This window comes from Cetorhinus maximus, chromosome 8 (assembly GCF_964194155.1).
Source record: "Cetorhinus maximus chromosome 8, sCetMax3.hap1.1, whole genome shotgun sequence".
NCBI lineage: Eukaryota > Metazoa > Chordata > Chondrichthyes > Lamniformes > Cetorhinidae > Cetorhinus > Cetorhinus maximus.
In genome coordinates, this window is record NC_135886.1 from 9,156,432 (window position 1) to 9,178,352 (window position 21,921).

The 21,921-nt window shown below is 43.5% G+C and overlaps 2 protein-coding genes across 3 annotated transcripts in view; one reads left to right on the top strand and one right to left on the bottom strand.

Annotated features, from left to right (window-relative positions):
- LOC144683240 (interleukin-17 receptor A-like) overlaps positions 1–6,445 on the top strand; it is a 55,779-nt gene extending 49,334 nt beyond the window's left edge. For both annotated transcript variants that reach the window (XM_078546198.1, XM_078546199.1), the window contains exons 14-15: positions 3,778–3,849; positions 5,085–6,445. In XM_078546198.1, the coding sequence (XP_078402324.1) occupies positions 3,778–3,849; positions 5,085–5,992 (980 nt within the window). In that variant the 3' untranslated portion in view covers positions 5,993–6,445. The remainder of the gene's footprint in view (positions 1–3,777; positions 3,850–5,084) is intronic.
- Positions 6,446–7,467: 1,022 nt separating this feature from the next.
- The window catches only part of dstyk (dual serine/threonine and tyrosine protein kinase), a 130,284-nt gene continuing 115,830 nt past the window's right edge, over positions 7,468–21,921 (bottom strand). The window contains exon 13 of the mRNA XM_078546425.1: positions 7,468–9,740. Within this exon, the coding sequence (XP_078402551.1) occupies positions 9,715–9,740 (26 nt within the window). The 3' untranslated portion in view covers positions 7,468–9,714. The remainder of the gene's footprint in view (positions 9,741–21,921) is intronic.

The following is a 21,921-nucleotide window of genomic DNA, read 5'->3' on the forward strand; positions in this document are numbered from 1 at the left end:
GTTTCGAGTCCGTATGACTCTTTAACAGAACTAAGTAAAAATAGAAGAGGGGTGAAATATAAGCTGGTTTAAGAGGGGTGGGGGGGTGGTGGGACAAGTAGAGCTGGATAGAGGGCCAGTGATAGGTGGAGATAACCAAAAGATGTCACAGACAAAAGGACGAAGAGGTGTTGAAGGTGGTGATATTATCTAAGGAATGTGATAATAAAGGTGCAGATAGCCCTAGTAGGGGTGGGGCGAAGGGATCAAAATAGGCTAAAAGGCAGAGATAAAACAATGGATGGAAATACATTTTAAAATAATGGAAATAGGTGGGAAAAGAAAAATCTATATAAATATTTGGAAAAAAGGGGGATCGGAAAGGGGGTGGGGATGGAGGAGAGAGCTCATGATCTACAATTGTTGAACTCAATATTCAGTCCGGAAGGCTGTAAAGTGCCTAGTCGGAAGATGAGGTGCTGTTCCTACAGTTTGCGTTGAGCTTTCACTGGAACATTGCAGCAGGCCAAGGACAGACATGTGGGCATGAGAGCAGGGTGGAGTGTTGAAATGGCAAGCGACAGGGAGGTCTGGGTCATGCTTGCGGACAGACCGAAGGTGTTCCGCAAAGCGGTCACCCAGTCTGCGTTTGGTCTCTCCAATGTAGAGGAAACTGCATTGGGAGCAGCGAATGCAGTAGACTAAATTGAGGGAAGTGCAAGTGAAATGCTGCTTCACTTGAAAGGAGTGTTTGGGCCCTTGGACAGTGAGGAGAGGGGAAGTAAAGGGGCAAGTGTTGCATCTTCTGCGGTTGTATATTTCACCTCGTTTCTATTTCTCTTTATTTCTGATGACGAGTGATATGGACCCGAAACGTTAACTCTGTCTTCCTCTCCACAGATGCTGTCAGACCTGCTGAGTTTTTCCAGCTAAGATTTCCAACATCCGCAGTGTTTTGATTTTATCTTAGTCATCCAGAAACCTGGCCGAATGATCTGAAGACAGCAAATGGGGAATTTAAATTCAGTTAATAAATAAATTTGGAATTAAAAAGCTAGCAACAGTAATAATGACAAGAAGCTACTAGATTGTTATAAAAATCTATCTGGTTCACTAATTTTCTTGGGGGAAGGTAACCTTACATCCTTACCTGATGTGGGGCCTCTATATGACATTGGAAACACAGCAACATGATTAACTCTTAACTGGCCTCTGCAATGAACTAGTAAGCTAATCATAGAATGGTTACAGCAGAGGGGAGGCCATTTGGCCCTCGTGTCTATGCCATTCTGTGAGAATAACTCACTTAGACCCACTCCCTCACACTTACCACCAGCCCTGAAAATTCTTTCTCTTCAGATTATCAACCAATTCTCTTTTGAAAGCCACAATTGTATCCATCTCCATCACTCTCTGTGCATTCCAGATCATAACCACTCGCTGTGTAATAATGGGCAGAATTTTCTGCCTGTCGGGCGGGTGGGCCCGAACCAATCTCCGGCGGGCGGGGAGCCGATCCCCACCAGCGAAGCGGGCCGCGCCGCCATTTTACGTGGGCGGGCCAATTAAGGCTCACCCGGCAGGAAGCGCTATGCACTTCCTGTGCGGGTGGTGGGGGGGATTCCCTAAAAGTGAGAGTGCACTCTTTCGCGCATGCGCACTAAATAGCGCACACCTCCCTGAGGCTAAGTGCAGCCTCAGGGAGATTGCTTCCACTTTGAACAATATTAAAAATAAAAATAAAAAATTCCCTAACATGTCTCCCTCATGTGACAATGTCACATGAGATGGGACATGTTCATAATTTACAGATTAACTTTATTAAACTTTTTAAAACCCTGCATGAAACCTCATCCCGCCGGTGGATGAGGTTTCATGTTTTCTCTATTTGCCGCCGGGGCTCCTGGCCTGCCCACCAGCCTTAAGGTTGGACGGGCAGGTCCTTTAATTGTTTAAATGATCCCATCAATGGCCTCAATTGGCCATTGACGGGTCGGCGGGCCCGCAGCTGATTTTGCTGCTCCCCGCCTTCCTGAAAATTTAAACGGGGCGGGGTGACGTCGGGGGTTTTGCCCAACATCATCCCGCATCGGCGAACAGGCCCCGCCCCCTGCTCGCCGACAGCAAAATTCTGCCCAATGTTTTTCTTCACGTCACCACTGATTCTTTTGCCAATCAGTTTAAAACAGTAACCTCTGGTTCTCGGACTTCCAGCCAATGGGAACAGTTTCTCTCCATCTACTTTTTCTAGACTTCTCAAGATTTTGAACACTTCTATCAAATTTCTTATTAATCTTCTCTTCTCTAAGAAAATCCCATCTTCTCCAATCTATCCATGTCAATGAAGTCCCTCATCCCTCGAACCATTCTCATGAATCTTTTCTGCACCCTCTTCAATGCCTTCATATCCTTCCTAAAGTGTGGTGCCTAGAATTGGACGCAATATTCCAGTTGAGGCTGAACGAGCATTTTGCAAAAGTCCATCAAATCTCTCTTGCTTTTGTACTCTATGCCTCTATTTATAAAGTCCAGGATGCCGTATACTTTATTAACCACTTTCTCAATCTACTGTGCCATCTTCAATGATTTGTGCACATATACCCCCAGGTCCCTCTGTTCCTGCAACCCCTTTAGAAGTCTGCACTTTATTTTATATTGCCTTTCCTAGTACTTCCTAGCAAAATGTCTCGCTTCACACTTCTCTGTATTAAATTTCATCGGCCATGTGTCTGCCCATTCCACCAGCCTTTGTCATCTTAAAGTCCATCACTATCCTCCTCACAGTTCACATTACCTCCAAGTTTTGTGTCATCTGCAAATTTTGAAATTGTGTTCCCTGCACCCAAGTCTAAGTCTTAAATATATATCAAGAAAAGCAGTGGTCCTAGTTCTGCCCTCAGTGTGTTCAAGAAGGCAGCTTATCACCACCTTCTCAAGGGCAACTACGGATGGGCAATAAATGTTGGCCTGGCCAATGACACCCACATCCCCTGAGTGAATTAAAAAATATATAGATAGACTGACGTTAAAAATGGAAAATGCTGTAAATGCTCAGCAAGTCTTGCAGCATCTATGATGAAAAGTCATTGACTGGGAACGTTAACTCTGTCTGTCTGTCTGTCTGTCTCTCTCTCTCTCTCTAAACAGATGCTGCTTGACCTGCTGAGTATTTCCAGAATTTCCTGTATTTAATGTCAGTCTGTCTATATTTCTGGCAGCATCTATGATGAAAAGTCATTGACCTGAAATGTTAACTCTGTCTCTATCTCACACTCTCCACAGATTCTGCCTGACCTGCTGAGTATTTCCAGCATTTTCTGTTTTTATTTCAGATTTCCAGAATCAGCTGTATTTTGCTCTTTTTTTTTTCCTTTTATACTTTCTGGGATGTGGGCATTTCTGGCAAGGCCAGTATTTGTTGTTCATCCCTAATTGTCCATGGACTGAATTGCTTGCTAGGCCATTTCAGACTTAAGGAGGTGTGTACTGGGCATATAGGTAATGTTCACGTTAAATTATAATATTCTTGTTAGAATAGTCCCAGCACCAAAATAACTTTCCTTGGCTTTTTTCTTGCTGGTGACAAGAGCGTGGAACGACAACACTAAATCCAAATTCTATCGATGCCCATAACCCCAGGCAATGAGCAGAGCCCAGGGTGCATGAAGCACTGCTGGGTGCCACACAGGAAAGGGAAATGAATTATTGGCATCCCACTGTTGCAGCCTGTATTTATCTACCTCCCCTTTCTGGTGTCACACTGACTTCATGCACTGGGTCTCCTTTTCTAACCAACAGACAGGAAAAAATCTCGGCTTTGTCGGAAACTCCGGAAAGAAAATGAGCAGCTGAAAATGCTAATGGCTCCAGGTAATAACACACACACAGCACAGTACATGACTTCAGTGATCTTCCCGAGTATCTTTTCCAACAACACTATTCCCCTCGAACGAAGGAACAGAAGGCTATTCAGCTCCTCAGGCCTGCTCTTCGATACAATTTGATCGTGGTTAATCTGCACCTCATCTCCTTTTACCCACCTTGAATCCTTATCCATTGGTACCCTTTTCTAACCAAAATCTATCAATCTCAATCTCGAAAATTACAAAAAAGACTTTTCTTCAGTAGTGATATTGTGCTGGAGGTGGGGGAAATGACGGATGATGTTGGTGGAGTGGGAGATGAGGACAAGTCTGGAAGGGAGGTGAGGGTAGAGTGTGGGAACTGGGTCTTTGTTGCATCTGTTCTGTCAATGTTACCTTCCACACCAGGGCTCCTGATATGTCTTCCATTTCCCTTCAGCTGGGGTTTCCCTTTACCACGGTTGACAGGACTGTCAGCCACACACGTCCCATTTCTTGCATTCTGTTCTTAACCCTTCCCCTCGCTCCCGGAACCACTTAAGATTTCTCCACCCTTGTATCTCTCATGAGCGAGACTGGATCTCCTCAATGCCTCCGAGGGTGTGCACAATGGCCTCTTGCCAAGTAAACATTCAGTAACACAAACAGAAATCCCCGTCTGTAAATGATTTTTATGCTATGAGAATTATTCCGACAGGATCTTTCTCCATTTCTCAGTATATTACGTTAAATGTCATTCTAGCTTTAAACGATCAAACATATTTACTTAACAAGCAAACAGCAAGATTTTTTAAATTCATTCTCGGATGCAGCAAGGCAATTATTGCCCATTCTAATTTATCCAGAGAAGGTGGTGATGGGCCCTCTTACTGAACGGTTACGTTATTTGTAGCGGTTTTGATATAACTGAGTGGCTTTACAGAACAGTTAAGGGTCAATTATGTTGGTGTGGGACCAGAGTCACATATAGGTCCAGACCTGGTAAGGACAGAACATTTCCTTCCCTAAAGGCACATTGCTGAAGCAGGGTTAGGTTTTTACAACAATCCAACAGTTGCATGATCACTTTTACTGATGCCAGGTCTTTCATTTCCAAATGTTTAATATTAAATTCTAACTCTCAAACTGCCATGGTGGGATTAGATCTCCCACTCCTTACTTTATTAGTCCAGGTCTCTGGATTACCGATACCAGTGACATGACCTGTGCAACAATATAAGTTGGTATTTCTTTCGTCCACAGTCAAGCTGCTGCTGCTTTGTTCCTGGGATCACAGGTACTTCCAGGAGGTGATTGAAGCCTTCGCCTACTATCTCCAACGGGACTGCAAATGTGAGGTGACCCTGGAGCTGTGGGAGAGGAGGCAGATTGCCGAGAAGGGCATGATGATTTGGCTGTCCGAGAAGCTCACAGCAGCGGATAAAGTCACCATCATTTGGTCGAAAGGAGCCGAAGTGAAATGGAAAACAAAATCCCTCCATGAGGAGGACAAGCCTTATTTTGTCGAATTTGAATTTGGCGACTTGTTTACCCCTGCATTAGTCAGTGTGGCAGACCAACACCCAAAATCCTTGACAGACAAGTTCTCTGTTGTTTACTTTGAGAGGGTCAGCGCCGGTGTCAAGGTGCCTGAGATCTTCAGCAAGAAGCACACTTACAAACTGATGGATGACTTGCAAAAATTCCAGCGCAGGCTCACTTACCTCACAGGGACTGACTGCACAGAAAGCAAAGCTTGGCAGAAGCTGCGTGACAGGATCGAGGCATTTGCCGCCTATCAGCAGCTCTCTCCTTCTTGGTTTGAAGACTGGCATTGCAGAGAAGGTGACGATCATATATCATGCTCCTCACCCGCACTTCCGGAAAAAAAATTCTCCATGTTGGACAAGCGGGTGACTGAGGAGAGCAATCCCGCAGGTCTCAACCTTCACCTACATCTCAAAACCACCACACCAGATGGCCAGTCTCAGCGGTCAAAGCGCCTCTCAGAAAACTACGTGACTGTCAAACCGTTGCTTCTGGCAAACAATGCACATGTGTCCAGTTTGGTTTGTGATGCATGTCACAACGTTCCTCAGCAGTCCTTGATGTTGTCCTCTGGGTATTACAGTCAACCCACATTGACTCCCGAAGGAAGCAAGTCACAGTGAAAGTTTCACAGGCTCCAGACAGCCAATATTGAAGAGATGGGATCAGGGTGTCTACCCAAGGTAGGCTGCCTAAGTGAAGGGTTTTGCCCACATTTCGGAATGTCCTGTTCCACGCACGCTGACAAACATTTAACAGAACAGCCTCTGCTCAAGTCCTCTGTGGCTCTCAATGTGAAACAGAAATATTTTCAGAGCGATGGGAAAAGAGTAGGAGAGTGGGGACAAATTGGATTGCACTTTTAGTGGGCTGGCCCACGCACGATGGGTTGAATGGCTTCCTTCTGAACTGTATGATTGCACAATACCGTGAGCCACTGAACATATTTGGCATGGCTATTTTTGACCATGTTTCTATTTGTGGACTTCTTGGGGTTATGGCTAGTGGTGAAAAAACTCATGCCTCGACACCTCTGTTAGTGCTGGGTCGTCCTCATCTGATCCTGTCAGGATAGACTTTGGTTTATTAAAAAATGCAGAATCCATTGGAGCTACATTTTGAAGCTCGCACCATAAATGTCAAACACCTTATTTTTTAAAAACTGTGAACCCTCTGACTACAGACTAATATCCACTATGCTACCCACACTGTCTCACAACCTTTCAGTATTAAGGACCTGGCTGATGGTTTTCATTAAAGTTGCTTTTCTAAGGAGCTTCCATTTTGAAAGTTTCATCAATGTTGTAATAAGGGTTCACCTGGTTAATATAAATAATCATAGAAAATTAATGTTATCCAGCTTAAACCACTTCTGGCTATGAGGCGTGAAGAGGGTTAAGGTGCTGGCAGTCTGAGAATAGTGCTTCATTCCTCCAGGAAAGAGTTACTTTATTGAGAGGGGGGTTCCCATATTGATGTAACGCCTCACAGGATAATGGGATTGTACCACAGGACTATTGCTGCCAGGACACTGATGGCATCAGAGTGGGGAAGCCTCTCACCTCTGAGCCAGAAGGTTGTGGGTTCAAGCCCCATTCAAGAGACCTGAGCACAAAATTTAGGCTGATACTCCAGTGCAGTATTGAATCCATCTGGCCTGTAAGGTGGATGTTAAAAAAAAATCCCATAGCACTATATGAAGGAGAACAGAGTAGTTCCTTCTGGTGTCCTAGCCAAAATTATTCCCTCAAGCAGCAGGTATGGTTGGTTTGTGGCTTGTGTTGCAACATTCCTCTGCCTTCTGTGACATTGCCATCAGGGTAACACAGTCAACCCCACATTAAACAGCAAACCCCAAAGTGACAGTCTTGCAGGTTCAAAACATCCAGTGACAGACAGATAGGGTCAGGGTTTCTATCCATGGTAGCTATCTGAGTGAAAGAGATTGTCTGGTTGCTATCGCACTGCTGTTTGTGGCAGTTTGCTCTGTGCAAATGGCACACTGTGTTTCCTACATTACAACAGTAACTACACTTCAAAAAGTACTTCATTGGTTATGTTGTAGTTCACCTCGACAAACCACCAGGAGACTCAGATACAGGTTTCGATCATTTATTATTCAAGTGTACGCAGGAAGGCAGAGCCTTAGGCAATCCAAGACCGAATTCTAAAAAGTTACAAGTGTTCCCTCCTTACATGCACCTTGAGTCATGTACACATATTCTAATCTTGTCAACTTACAACCACATGCTTCTCCAGTCTCAGTTACTTGTTTCCCGTGTGTACATACATCAAGCATTGTTCTCATCCACGCAAGGCCACCATATCTTGCTGATTGTGCAGGAGTCTGGGCTTCCTTGATTTCAACACCCATTCCCTAGCCTTGTCCATTGTTCTACTAGCTTGTTTGTCTCATTCCTTATCCTGTCTAAAGTGCATCTGCTACTCTCCAGTTCTGCTTTTCTGCTTGTATTTTATTTTTTACTAACAGACACTTCTAACTAAAATTGCTTAACCCTTTCAGTCCCCCCTTTTGTCCCTTGGCCTAGCCCAAGGTAGCCAACTCAGTGGTATTGCCCCTTTCTTTATGCTCCGCCGCCCATTGATAGGCCAGGTACCGAGCTTAGGGTTATAAGGGTATTGGGTTATACCATCTGTACTGGTTGGCCCTGCAATACAGGCACTTGCCTCTCTTGTTTAGCCCCCGCATTCCTAAAATCCCATACCCTTTGCCCTTTCCTATGTGTCCTTCTGGTAGTGGTGAACCAGGTGTGTTAAGTTTAGAACCAATACCAACTGGGTGATAACCAAAACATGGGAGATGATCCTAAGCCATGGGTGTATCTGTATATTCGATCCTCATTCCAAAGGTCTTCCCACCAAGTGGGAATAACCTTTGTTCCACATTGTCATTTTTTTAACCCGTTGCTGCAGCACATAATATATTCTATGCACCCGTAGGGTCTCACTGGGGATATCTGTAAGGTGTTCAGATAACAGTGGGATTACATAGGGAACTGGCTCAAATACTGTGTCAGGTTTTCTTTCATGCCTTCCTCTGCCTGCACATTAATTGTGTCTCTTTTGTAGATTTCCACTAGTTCTACCTTTCCCACCCTAGCTGGTACCTGTGGGTATAGACACACCACAGGGCTGGTTGTAGGACAGGGTCGATTGTTCCCATATTGGTACTCTTGTTCGTGGTAACGCAGTATCTCCCTGTACCTAGACATGTAACATGAGTTGGTTCCAAATAACCCATGTAGCTTCCATTGTACAATTGGCTGTTGCATTAAACCCACACCTCTTCTTCTGTCTCATATATCGGATGTGGACGCACTACCGAAGAGGCCACTACACTGCATCTCTCTAAAGTAGTGCTTACTATATTACCCTCTATCTCTACTGCATATGGCGGTATATTATGATACCTTACGTAATAATTCCCCCCCTAATTACCCCAATATTCTCTACTCTATATAATGTCTTAGTGGGTGTTGATTCTGGTCTAACTGGGATTGCACAACGCACTTATAGTATCAGTTCTATATACTTGTGTTGGACCCTTAAGTTGGCAAATGGTCAAATCATGATTCTTATGCCGTCACAGGTTAAACAAGTGTGCATTTGTTATCCACAGGGGCACCTCACCCTCATGAATTTGTCTCAAGTTTTCCCTTGTCTGCTCAAGCATCCATGATCCATAGGTGCTGCAGACGTCATTCCTGACCGCTTCATCTGAGAGGTTTCTCTCTATGTTATTCAAATTTGTTAATGGTCCAGCATGGCCCTCTAGTACAGTGACCAAGCTTTGAATTATCCATGTCAGGTCTTGGTCCGTACTGAGTTGCCTGTCCTGGATCCTTTGTCCCTTCTCCAGAATTTTCTTAAGTTGAGAACTTAAGATCCGGGACCTTTAGATCCACTGTTGCCAAATCAATTGAATTTACTATTGAGGTTCCGGTGTTAAATGCTGTGGCGAGGTCATTAACCAGACGACATTTCAGTTGACCTTCTCCCTGAACAGGGGGTACAGCCATGGGCGCCCTCCACCATTAAACCAAGCCGCCTGTGTTGTCACTTGTTTTACCAGAGCTGCACACAGTGCTCGGGTCTGACCCGAGCATCACTCAAGCAGGTCAATATTGGAGGTGTTTGGGACGACGGATACCAGTTCATGGCGTACATTATCAAACAGAGTTTTGTCTGCTTTTATCAACACTAGTCCATTCTCTGGTCCAGGGCTCAATGCTGGACAAGGGGAATCAGTTAATTGCAGCCGTGGTGTTTTTCCTCCACTTGTTAAGTCAGTTAGTGCTGTTGTTGTAGCATCTTTCCTGTGGATTTAAGCACAAGACCTCCCAGTCGTCGCTGGTTGGTCACAATTAGTTCAGTAAAATAAGATCAGTTAGTAACATGCTTCAATTGCAACCAGTGCTTCCAGTGCCCCTTCCCTTTCATATCCACACAGGCACAAGTATCGCTAATCGTTATTATCTCATAAAGTCCTATCCACTTGGGTGCAAAACTTGGTTTCTCGGGTGTTACCTTCACCATTAACTTATCCCTCACTTCTGGCATGTCCTGGGGAGCCACCCCCTCTTCACTTCATTCCTGGCCCACTATCTCCCGCTGCTGTCTCACCTTGGACCTCAATTCCTTAAGCTGCCTACACAACTCTACAATGCACCTTTTTATCCTATCTTTCAATGGCTCAGTATCTTCACTTCCAGTGGTGGTCCTCTCTGGAAGCTATTTAACTCTGCCTGTCATCATGGTGTTAATCCTGCGGTCTTACTTATTGTAGCTCGCACGCACATTAGTAGAGTCAGTAATGCATCTAATTAGCCTTTTCCAGCTTTCCCTTTACCTGTATCCATTTTGTGGTAAATTGTTAAGTATTATTTCTCCTTTACCCTTCAATTGCCTCAACTGCAGATTCCTTATACTTTTGCTTTTAAGTTTTTTTTACTCTTTCTGACCATGATCATTCTAAGATTTTCTTAAGGTCAGTTTCTCTATTGCCTTAATCGTTTAAAATGTTTCCTTACTGTTTAGGCCATATTAACCATTCCATGACAACAGGGATCTCTGTCTCTAGATCTTTGCTTATCTCCCCAATGTCTCAGGTGATGGCCAGATTAACTTCTTTCCCTAACTCTATCTCCCATCCTTAATCATTTCCTCATACTATTTTATACATTCAATAGCTACCATCTTATCTCATTCCGGTTATCTGGAGAAACTTTACAGTCCAATAGAGTATTCTCATAACATTTTTAAAACAGAAATCAAGCATATCTATTTGATTTCAGGCATTAACATGTTTTGCTTCCTTATCTTCTCCTTATAAACAACATTTTATTTTCTCAAAAGTTAACCCACTAGATTGTGTCTGACCCTTTTTTTCCCCCCATTTTTAAATTATCCCAGATTCATTAACACTGCCAAAAATTGGATTTCTGCCAAACTTTGTCAAGGTCTTGAGCTTAACTTTATACTTTGGGAGCAGACTTACAAATACAAAAAGTTTGTAGCATTTGAATTAGTGTCAATTGTTGTCAAACCTTTCAAAATAAAAATTTCCTTTTGATAACTTTATTGGGAAACAAGCCTCAAATTTTAAAACTTTGTAAGAACTGTAATTTACACTTTCAAAATTAAAACTACTCTTTCTCATGTGTATAAATTTGTATCCAGATTAAAGTCCCACACGTTTATCAACACATATTCTTTATCTTGGATAGCATCCTAGTTATTCAAAAGTAACCTGCTAAATTACACTGCACTTTTCACATCTCAAGATTGTCCCAAATTCAAATAATAGTGACGTTGGGCTGCAGATTTCCTTTCCTATTGAATTCATCTCTTCTTCGAAAGAAACCCCTTTTTATCCATAAAAACCACCTAGACTGTGTGGTTGTGTCTTTTGGTTTTCCTAGAATCTTTTTGAATTTCAGGTAATGTTTTCCTCAGAATTTTTAGAATACCAACTCATATGAACTAAAATTAATTAATCAATGCCAATCAGCTTGGAAGTTGGTGGAAAGAGTTACTCCCTGCTAATCTGCAAGGGGGTGGTGCAAAAGCTGGATCATCTCAAAGAAAGGAAAACCCTGTTTTATCTTTACAACACCTTCGAACTGCGATTTTTGCCATAAATCTCAACTCGAACCTTATACTCAAAGCATTGAAATGCTTGAGTATACTTTTCCTTTAATCTAATATGAGGTTTTTGACTCTAAAGTGCTGAACTCCACACACAAATGACAATTTAGGGAAGAAAACACATTAAAGCTCACATACAAATCCTTCCTTGCATTCAAACACTTCATTGCACACAAACACACACATATATGTATATATATATAAAGGTATGTATTTCCATTCTTATAACATTTATCTTAACAAATTAAAATTTTCATACTCTAAACAAAACTTCAAGTAACAGTGGGAGGAATAAAGGGATCTTCGAGGATCTACCTACAGGGACAATCAAACCGACTGAAGCTCATATTTCCTCTGCTCCTGCCTGTTACTGCTCATTAACCCCCCCGAGGGGTATCCCCCCTCTCTCTCTCTCTCTTTCTCTTTTTACAAACAGCTCTTGTGACTTAGTTATTTACCAAAAATTCGGCAGAGGACCTTTCAGGTCCCACCCGTCCTACCGCATTTTCTTAATAAGTTTTTTTTATGATATTCTGCTATGAACCTCGTAATGGAGCCTTCTGGTCCCTGGTTGAGGTCCATGGTGCCCTTTGCCTCCTCCTTCTCTCCCAAAAAGATTTTGTTTTCCGCCCACCCTGTGCGGTCTGTTTCACCCTGCATGGCTTCGGCTTAGTCCTTCCAAGGGGTCCGATCTACCTGCACAGGTTGGGCTTTTCACCCGTCAGCGCAGTTCCCCCTCCTCTTCCAGGCACCTCCTGTCCTGAGTTCTCCTTTAGATTCTTTGGATACTCGGCCGGACCTTGACTCGGGTCGGTTTGCTGCTCTAACTAGGGATGGTAAATGAACATGGTCACCCATTTGCAGTGCCATTCCCATGATCCGGTACGAGTTACCCTGCTCGCAGCACCAATTGTTGTTGTTCACTTCACCAGGAGACTCAGGTACAGGTTTCTATCATTTATTATTCAAGTGTATGCAGGGAGAGACAGCCTTGGGCAGTCCAAGACTGTACTCTTAAAAGTTACACGTTAAAAGTTAGTCCTGACATACACCTTGAGTCATGTACACATATTCTAATCTTGTCAACCTACAACCGCATGCTTCTCCGGTCTCAGTTACTTGTTTCCAGTCTGTACATACATCAAGCATTGTTCCCATCCATGCAAGACCACCATATCTTGCTGAGTGTGCAGGAGTGTGGGCCTGCTTCATTTCAACGCCCACTCCGTGGCCTTGTCCTTTGTTCCATTAGCTTGTTTGTCTCATTCCTTATCCCGTCTAAAGTACATCTGCCACTCTCCAGTTCTGCTTTTCTGCTTGTATTTTATATTTTACCAAAAGACACTTCGAACTAAAATTGCTTAACCCTTTCAGGTTGAAAAGTGCTTTGGGATATCCTGAGTTTGTGGAGGGTGCTAGACAAATGCAATTCTTTCTTCACTATCGCTGGAAAAAAAAGAGACAGGCTATCGAAGCTGTTGTGTCTTTCACTCATATGGACAGATTCGTAAGATAACCCAACAGTAAAAGGAATAACACCTTGACTCTCTACATCACTAAGTGGGTGATACTTTTTCACCAGTCCCACAGTAACTTTTGTTCTAGCCAAACACCCTTATACTACAACATTCCTTTATCTGTTTTTTCCTTCATCCTGCACTCCAATCATTTCTTGGACGCTGGTGTAGTTTCTGCTTCAAACGCTAACCCTGGAAGTGAATTCCGCAACCTCACAACCCTCTGTCCTCACCTCTGTCCTAAATCTCTGACATTTAATTCTGTATCTGTGTGACCCTTCAACTGTTGGAAAGAGTCAGTTTCTATTTCCCCTGCCCTTTCCCTTTCATGATTTCAAGCACAACCATTTTATCATCCCATAATCTTTTTTTCTATTCATTCGCAAGATGTGGGCAGCACTGGCAAGGCCAGTATTCATTGCTCACCCCTAATTACCCTTGAGAAAGGTGGTAGTGAGCTGCCTTCTTGAATACCACTGAGTGGCTTGATTGAACCACATCGCTATGGGTCTGGAGTCACATAGAGGCCAGACCAGAGAAGGACAGCATTCCTTCACTGTCACTGAGTCAAAACCCTGGAACTCCCTCCCTAGCAGCACTGTGGGTGTACCTATGGCACATGGACTGCAACGGTTCGAGGCGGCGGCTCTCCCACCACCTTCTCAAGGGAAATTAGGCACAGGCACTAAAAATGCTGGCCTAGCCAGCGACGTCCAGATCCCATGAAAGAATGAAAACGTTGAACACTGGTGGAATTTTACGACAACCCAGTAATTTCATAGTTGCCATTAATGAAACTAACTTCAAATTCCAGAATTTTTAAAAGATTTAATTAATTGAATTTAAATTGCCCAGCGGCCATGGTGGGATTTGAACTCATGTCTTGCCCTTGGTGCAGTAACATAACTAGTGTGCTGCCGTATTATCTGTACAGTACTCTTATCTGTCCTGCTGTCAGGAAAAATGACCTGAACCTTTAATTTTTTTGTACGAGGCAGCAACCAAGTCAATGTCTTCTGTGCTCTTACTAAACCCTCAATGTCCTTCCTAAAATTCTTCCAATACCGCACATCTTGGAACTCCCTTCCTAGCAGCACTGTGGGTATACCTACGCAAGATGAGCTGCAGCAGTTCATGAAGACAGCTCACCACCATCTTCTCGAGGGCAGTTAGAGATGGTCAACGAATGCTGGGCCCAGCCAGCGACACCCATCCCATGAATGAATAAAAAAAGAAACATCGATCCTCTGACTGGGGCCTTGTAAGGTTTTATTTAGAGTCATCATCGTCACTCAGCTTTTACATTCTCTACCCTTCCCTTGGAATGTGATTCGTATTTTGTCTTTAAAGGGTAAATCAGCCAGAGACCACTCTCCTGTTACAAAGCAATGGAGGGATCTTAAGGCCTGGAATTAGGAGCTTATTATGTAACAATAGAGTCAGCAGCTCCGCACCTGGGGGAGAAGCGGGTAAATTTATGCCATTATTCTGAAATTTCTGCAGCTTTCCCATCAAGCCTAGGTTGGACTAGTGAAAGAACCACTTCAGAAATGTGTGGCTTGTGGCTAGGCAGGGGTCCCTCCTGCATGTAGGGATATCGAGGTGTGATCTGAAAGAGGTGTTTAAAATGTTAAAATGACTTGATATAGCAGATTGGAAAAAAAACTATTACCTCTGGGGAAATCAAGAAAAAAGGGGATATAGCCGTAAAATTGAAACTTGGCCATTCAGGCGGCAAATCAGGACGCACTTCTTTTCCAAAGGGAAATGAAAGTCTGGAACTCTTTCCCCCAAAGGGAGAAAATTGAAGCTTTCAAGACTGAGAATTATAGGTTTTTATTACGTACGTGTGTCAAGTATTATGGACAGCAGATGGTAAATGCTGAGCTGCTCAAATCCCAGAGGGAAGCTTGAAACAGCTGCCAAAATGGTTTTTACAGTTTGTATAGTATGAGGAGTGGTTTTGAAATCAGGAAATGATGTCCCTCACTACTTGTGATAATTTTATAGGAAAGTAAACATTTATTTAAAAAACGGAAAAAAAGCATAATTATATTTAAACACAAGAATGGCTTCACACAGTTAACAGTACCTTAAAACAAATCTTAACTTAACTGCCCCAGCTAACCTTTCCCTCTTCTGTTCAGCAACTATCCTTATAGATTTCAAAATCTATAAAAGTCCCATTAATTTTACCACACAGTGCTTTTTCCCTTGGGTGTCCTCGGAGGCTGACAGCAACTGGGTCTTCAGGTCTGGTCTTGTTCACACTGTCTTCTTTGAGTTCTGAACAGCTACCCTGCTGTCTTCTGGGAGATCTGTGTAGCTAGCCCCTCACATAGGCTTCAGTATTTCCTTAAATACATTCCTTCCCTTTGATCTCTCTATTATCTCAACCAGTCTCTTCAGAAATGCCTTCTTCCTAGAAGTGAGTAGACTATTCTTTACTTTAGGTCTTAGACTTGTAATAACAAACTTACCCTATCTTCACCTTACTTACACCTTTTACAACCTGCATATATCCATCCCCCTTTAAACTACAACAACCCCATTCAAATACACTCCTGTTATTGCTTCATGTAAAACTCTGATTGAATTTCCTCTTGGTTTATTAACAAATCAAAGCCACTCCTTACTGTTGACTTTAGACCCTTGCCGTCACTCTAGCTCTTAATCCAATTACAGCCTGACTTCCAGTACATAAGAAAACATGCCAGGGTTATTACCAGAAGAAAAATATTACAATTTCTTTTTTTCTTGACACAAGGAACGAAGTTGAGTAACTGGAGTTAAGATACAGAACAGCCATAATTTGACTGAATGGTCTCCCCCTGTTTCTAATGTTCCTACATTCCACCCCTATGACAGTGAATTACCAATCTCATTCAGAATGCCAAGCGTACCACCAAGTAGAAACAGGTTACAAGACCCAACAAGTTGTGGAAAAAAACAGTCAAGGCTTGCCTTGAACTGCAGTTCAAAGTTCCTCCTGATTACAAAATGATAGGGTTGTAAACCATATGACTGACACATCTGGAGCGCTTTAAAGATAATCGTAGTATGCTCAGACAAGAAAGGGACAGCAGCAAATCACCTAGTGACAGGGGACTGGTGCAGTGGGGCAACATCCACTCCTGATCGCTATCCAGTCGAGATGCTGCTCTCATTACGGACAATCAACATTTGCATGGGGTTAGTTAGCACCCATGGAACCATATACCGCAACATGAGTCACCGCCTTCAAGAGAGGGTTGAAGGGGAGGAATAAAACCGGAAGCAAAGACAATAGTTGCACAACATTTAATTTCAAGTAAAAGTAAAGTGAGCTAAGGCCGTGAACATACGACACTATCACCACAGGCAACAGTTGAGGATCCATTTGCTTTCAAGGCATCTAACAAAACTTGTCTGAAGGGCAGGTTGCAGCGCCTGTCAAATCTCTCCATATTGATTTGATTTGCTTTGTTTGTCAAGTTTAATTTAACAACGGGAACGAAATATCGATCTTCTGGTTCCTCAGGTTTCTTTCCAACTGGTTCAAGCTGAGGGGAAATTGGAGCGCTCGAACTTGAATCATTACTTCCTTGCTGTGTATCAGAATGGTAATCTTTTGAACCCCCTCCACTCTGTGTAACATGCACAGCACACAAGAGGTGAGCACAACACATAGTGTTGGTACTCGCTCATTCAATTATTCATGTATGCTGTGTCCAAAAGCTCATTGTCTGCTAATGCTTCATCCTGAGCCACTTTCCTTGGCAGTTTTTGTCAGTGGTGGTTCCTTCCACTCTCAGCAGCAGGGTGAGGAAGCAGGTCTCAAGTCTACCGCAGCTGGAACACGAACCAAACCTGCGCCGTTGGCATCAATCTAAACCACACACTAGACATCTAGCCAACTGAGGCTCCCTGCAATACTGCATAACCATTTGCAAAATATTTACAGCACAGAAACAAGCCATTCTACCCAGCTGGTCCACGTCTGTGTGTTTTTGCTCCGAACAAGACCCCTCCCACCCTTCTTCAACACTCCCCATAAACATATCCTTCTATTCCTTTCTCCCTCACGTTGTTTATCCAGCTTCCCCTTAAATGCAAATGTGCTATTCGAATGAACTCGTGGCAGCATGTTCTGAGTAAGTGCAAATGCACCGTGAGGAAGTTTCTACAGTTCTGAGTGTTTCACCTTTAATTCATGACACAAGTTGTAGCCACCTGGTGTCATGTCAGCCAGACCAAGTAAGGGTGACAGGTTTCCTTCCCTGAAGGACATTAGTGAACCAGTTGGGTTCTTCATGGTCATTTTTTTTTAAAACTAATACCTGCTTTGATTCTTTTTAACTGAATTCAAATTCTCAATTTGCCATGGTGGAATTTGACAATGTGATAATGCTTTGATCTTAAAATTCTCATCCTTTCTTTCAAATCCCTCCATGGTCTTTGCCACTCTCCATCTTTAAACCTCCCCAGCCCTACAACCCTCCAAGGTCTCTGCATTCCTCCAATTCTGGCCTCTTTCAAGTCTTCGATTTTCTTTGCTCCATGGTTGGAGGCCGTGCCTTCAGCTGCCTGGGCTCTCAGCTCTGGAATCTACTCCCTAAACCTCTCTATCTCTCTCTCTCTCTCTCTCTCTCCTTCAAGAAACGCCTTGAAGCCTACCTCTCCAACCAAGCTGGAGATCAACTGTCCTCATCTTTCCTTTTGTGGCTCTGTATCAAATTCTGTTTGATAAGAGCTCCCATAAAGCAACTTGGGGCGTTTTACAACATTAAAGGTGCAATATAAATACAAGTTGTGATCCCACATTTTTTGGGTTACATAATTTGCCTTTATGTAACACCACTTGAATTAGTTTGACAATAAATTTAATAATTACTTTTAATGCATTATAAGGTAAATATATCAGTAATTCCGCATTAGTATAAGATTAAATGACGTTGATTTGATGGATGAATGCTGGGCCAGGGCAATGGGTGAACGCACTTCTCTTCAAATAGGATCTTGAATATCTATTGGAACCGAAGCTCCATTTAACATCTCATCAGAACGATGGAACCTCAGACAAGGTCCCAAGGCACGTCATAGGAGCATTATGAAATAAAATACTGAACCACATAAGGAATTGTTAAGGCTGCTGACCAAAAACTTGGGTCAAACAGGTAGGTTTTAAGGAGCATCTGAAAAGGAGGAAAGGTAGAGAGGCAGAGGGGTTGAGGGAGAGAATTTCAAAGCTCGACACCCATTGGGTGGAGCACAAAAAAAAAATCAAGGAATCGCAAGAGGCCAGAATTGGAGAAGCACAGGGATCTCAGAGGGTTGTAGGGCTGGAAGAGGTTATTGGTTGTGGGGGGGGGGCTTCTCCTCGATGTCCTAGCCAATATTTATCTCTCAACCTACATCATCACCAAGTCACTATCTCAGTGTGGAAATTGGGACCTGCGTTTCCTATATGATAACAGTGACTACACTTAAAAGTCCTTTGTAGTGAGGTGTTGTGAAATGTGAGTTTTTACTTGCGATGGAGTGCATTCACACGAAGCCTGTACACCTGCCGTAATAAGGAAGAGATTCCCTGGTTTAAACTCTCTCATGCAGCCAGCCTCGGAGCGCCATCTCGTGGCAAAGAGAATGTGATCAGGCAGAGAAACAAGAACACTTCCCTACTTCACCTTTATGGATTGAAAAAAAAGGGCATTGACCAGCACAATCCCCAGTTCGTGGCGCTGACTGTCGGGTTGCTGCAATGAGCATCCAATGAGAATAAAATCTGATAGGCTTACTGCTTCTGAGGGCTGTAAGGTGGACACATGATGGGATGGGTCAGGACCAGACAGCATTTTTTAAAAATTATTTCAATGGGATGTGGGTATCGCTAGCAAGGCCAGCATTTGTTGTACTAACTGCCCTTGAACTGAGTGGTTTGCTAGGCCATTGAAGAGGGCAGTTAACAGTCCACCAGATTGCTGTGGGTCTGGAGTCATACGCAGACCAGAGCAGGTAAGGATGGCAGATTTCCTTCCCAAAAAAGTGAGCTAGATGAGTTTTTGTGACAATTTATAAAAGTTTCATAGCACCATGACTGAAACTAGTTAATTGTTGAGATTTGAACTTGTGGCCCCCAAGGGATTATCCTGGGCTTCTAGATTTACTAGCCCAGTGACATTACAACAACATCACTGTCTTCCCCCTGCCAAAGCTGAGACATCCTAGGCATCGAGGAACTTGCACATCAAGTGAGAAAGAACAATCTAAAAGGAAAGGGCCATGGGGGCCTTCTGTACCTCGATTCTGCACGAGAAGATGTGGTGTCCTTCCTTTCTGTGATAATCCGCTCCCCGATTCTCAGATTCCTGGAATCTACAGCTTTGGGGTCCAGATTTCACTTCTGGCAAAGGAGCCGCTTAGACCAGATTGTCGCTCTTCCCCCTTTCCCTTAAAGCAGAACGATCCCATTCAGTGGGACTTTACCCCAAATCAAACAAATACATTTTGGAAAAGTTGTATGCCTGTTTTCTGATGTTTAAAAGCAAGCAATTTTTTTTTTTTTTTTTTTAAATCACAGCATTTTCTAGATGTTTTGTAACAAAATGTAATTCTGTATATAAAAGCAAAATACTGCGGATGCTGGAAATCTGAAGCGAAAACAAAAATAGCTGGAAAAACTCAGCAGGTCTGACAGCATCTGCAGAGAGGAACACAGTTAACGTTTCGAGTCCGAATGACTCTTCAACAGAACTAAGGAAATAGAGAAATGAGGTGAAATATAAGCTGGTTGAGGGGGGTGGGACAGGTAGAGCTGGATAGAGGGCCAGTGATAGGTGGAGGCAAAGAAAAGATTGCCAAAGATGTCATAAACAAAAGGGTGTTAACAGTGGTGATATTATCTAAGGAATGTGCTAATGGTGACATTAAGGGTAGAAAGCAGGACAAGCAAGTGGCAGATGGCCATAGTGGGGGTGGGGGTGGGGGGGGGTGGGGGGATCAAAATAGGCTAAAAGGTGGAGATAAAATGATAGATCGAAATTCTCCAGCGCATCCGCCCTCACACCTTCCTCTCCCTCCCAGAACAATGATAGGGTCCCCCTTGTCCTCACTTTTCACCCCACCAGGCTCCGTATTCAAAGGATCATCCTCCACCATTTCCGCCAACTCCAGCATGATGCCACTACCAAGCGCGTCTTCCCTTCACCCCCACCGGCGGCATTCCGCAGGGATCGTTCCCTCCGGGACACCCTGGTCCACTCCTCCATCACCCCCTACTCCTCAACCCCCTCCCACGGCACCTTCCCATGCAACCGCAGAAGGTGCAACACCTGCCCCTTTACTTCTCCCCCTCCTCACCGTCCAAGGGCCCAAACACTCCTTTCAAGTGAAGCAGCATTTCACTTGCACTTCCCTCAATTTAGTCTACTGCATTCGCTGCTTCCAATGCGGTCTCCTCTACATTGGAGAGACCAAACGCAGACTGGGTGACCGCTTTGTGGAACACCATCGGTCTGTCCGCAAGCATGACCCAGACCTCCATGTCGCTTGCCATTTCAACACATCACCCTGCTCTCATGCCCACATGTCCGTCCTTGGCCTGCTACAATGTTCCAGTGAAGCTCAACGCAAACTGGAGGAACGGCACCTCATCTTCCGACTAGGCACTTTACAGCATTCCGGACTTAACATTGAGTTCAACAACTTCAGATCATGAACTCTCTCCCCCATCCCCACCCCCTTTTTCCAATAATCTATAATTTTTAAAAAATATTTTTCTTATCCCACCTATTTTTAAATTTATTTCGATCTATCTTTTTATCTCCACCTTTTAGCCTATTTCGATCCCTTCTCCCTGCCCCACCCCTACTAGGGCCATCTGCCACTTGCTTGTCCTGCTTTCTACCATTAATGTCACCATTAGCACATTCCTTAGCTAATATCACCACTGTTAACACCCCTTTGTCCTTTTGTCTCTGACATCTTTGGCAATCTCTCCTTTGCCTCCACCTATCACTGGCCCTCTATTCAGCTCTACCTGTCCTACCCCCCCTCAACCAGCTTATATTTCACCTCATTTCTCTATTTCCTTCGTTCTGAAGAGTCATTCGGACTCGAAACATTAACTGTATTCCTCTCCGCAGATGCTGTCAGACCTGCTGAGTTTTTCCAGCTATTTTTGTTTTTGCTTGTAACTCTAAGTTAATTGATGTTTAACTTTTGACCCTTCTGTCCTGAGCCACCACTCCTCCTTTTACAAATTTGGAGCTGGGGATTCGCTGGCTATTCGATCCAACTTTAAGGTTGAGATTAAAACATTTAAAAATATCACATTACCTGCTAAGTACCTATTTTCAGAGAAATCTGAAGCTAAAGTCTCTAACAGTATAATTGGACAAAACGGAATGTGCGATTACAATAAACTGAATTATCCATTTTTCATTTCATAAACTTCAAAACAATTTGATTTGATGAAACTATTTCCCATCCACCACTTCATGGGATTCCAGTGTGCTTTCTGTTGAATCTTTAGGTGTGTTTCTACTGCAACTGTGAAACAGGGGAAATGCATTTGTGAAAGCGAAAGATACATCCAGAGTCAATGTTGATCAGACAATGGGGCCAGCAGAGTGGTTCACTCCACCCATCTCAATCCAGATATCCACCAATGCTGAACTCTATACCTGCACTACACAGCCATCATTTTTTTTTTACTTGTTCTTTGGGTGTGAGCATTGCTAGCAAGGCCAGCATTTATTATGCATCCCTAATTGCCCTTCAGAATGTGGTGGTGAGCCACCTTCTTGAACCATGTAGGTACCCACAGTGCTGTTAAGAGAGGGAGTTCCAGAATTTTGAACCAGTGACCATGAAGAAACAGTGATAAA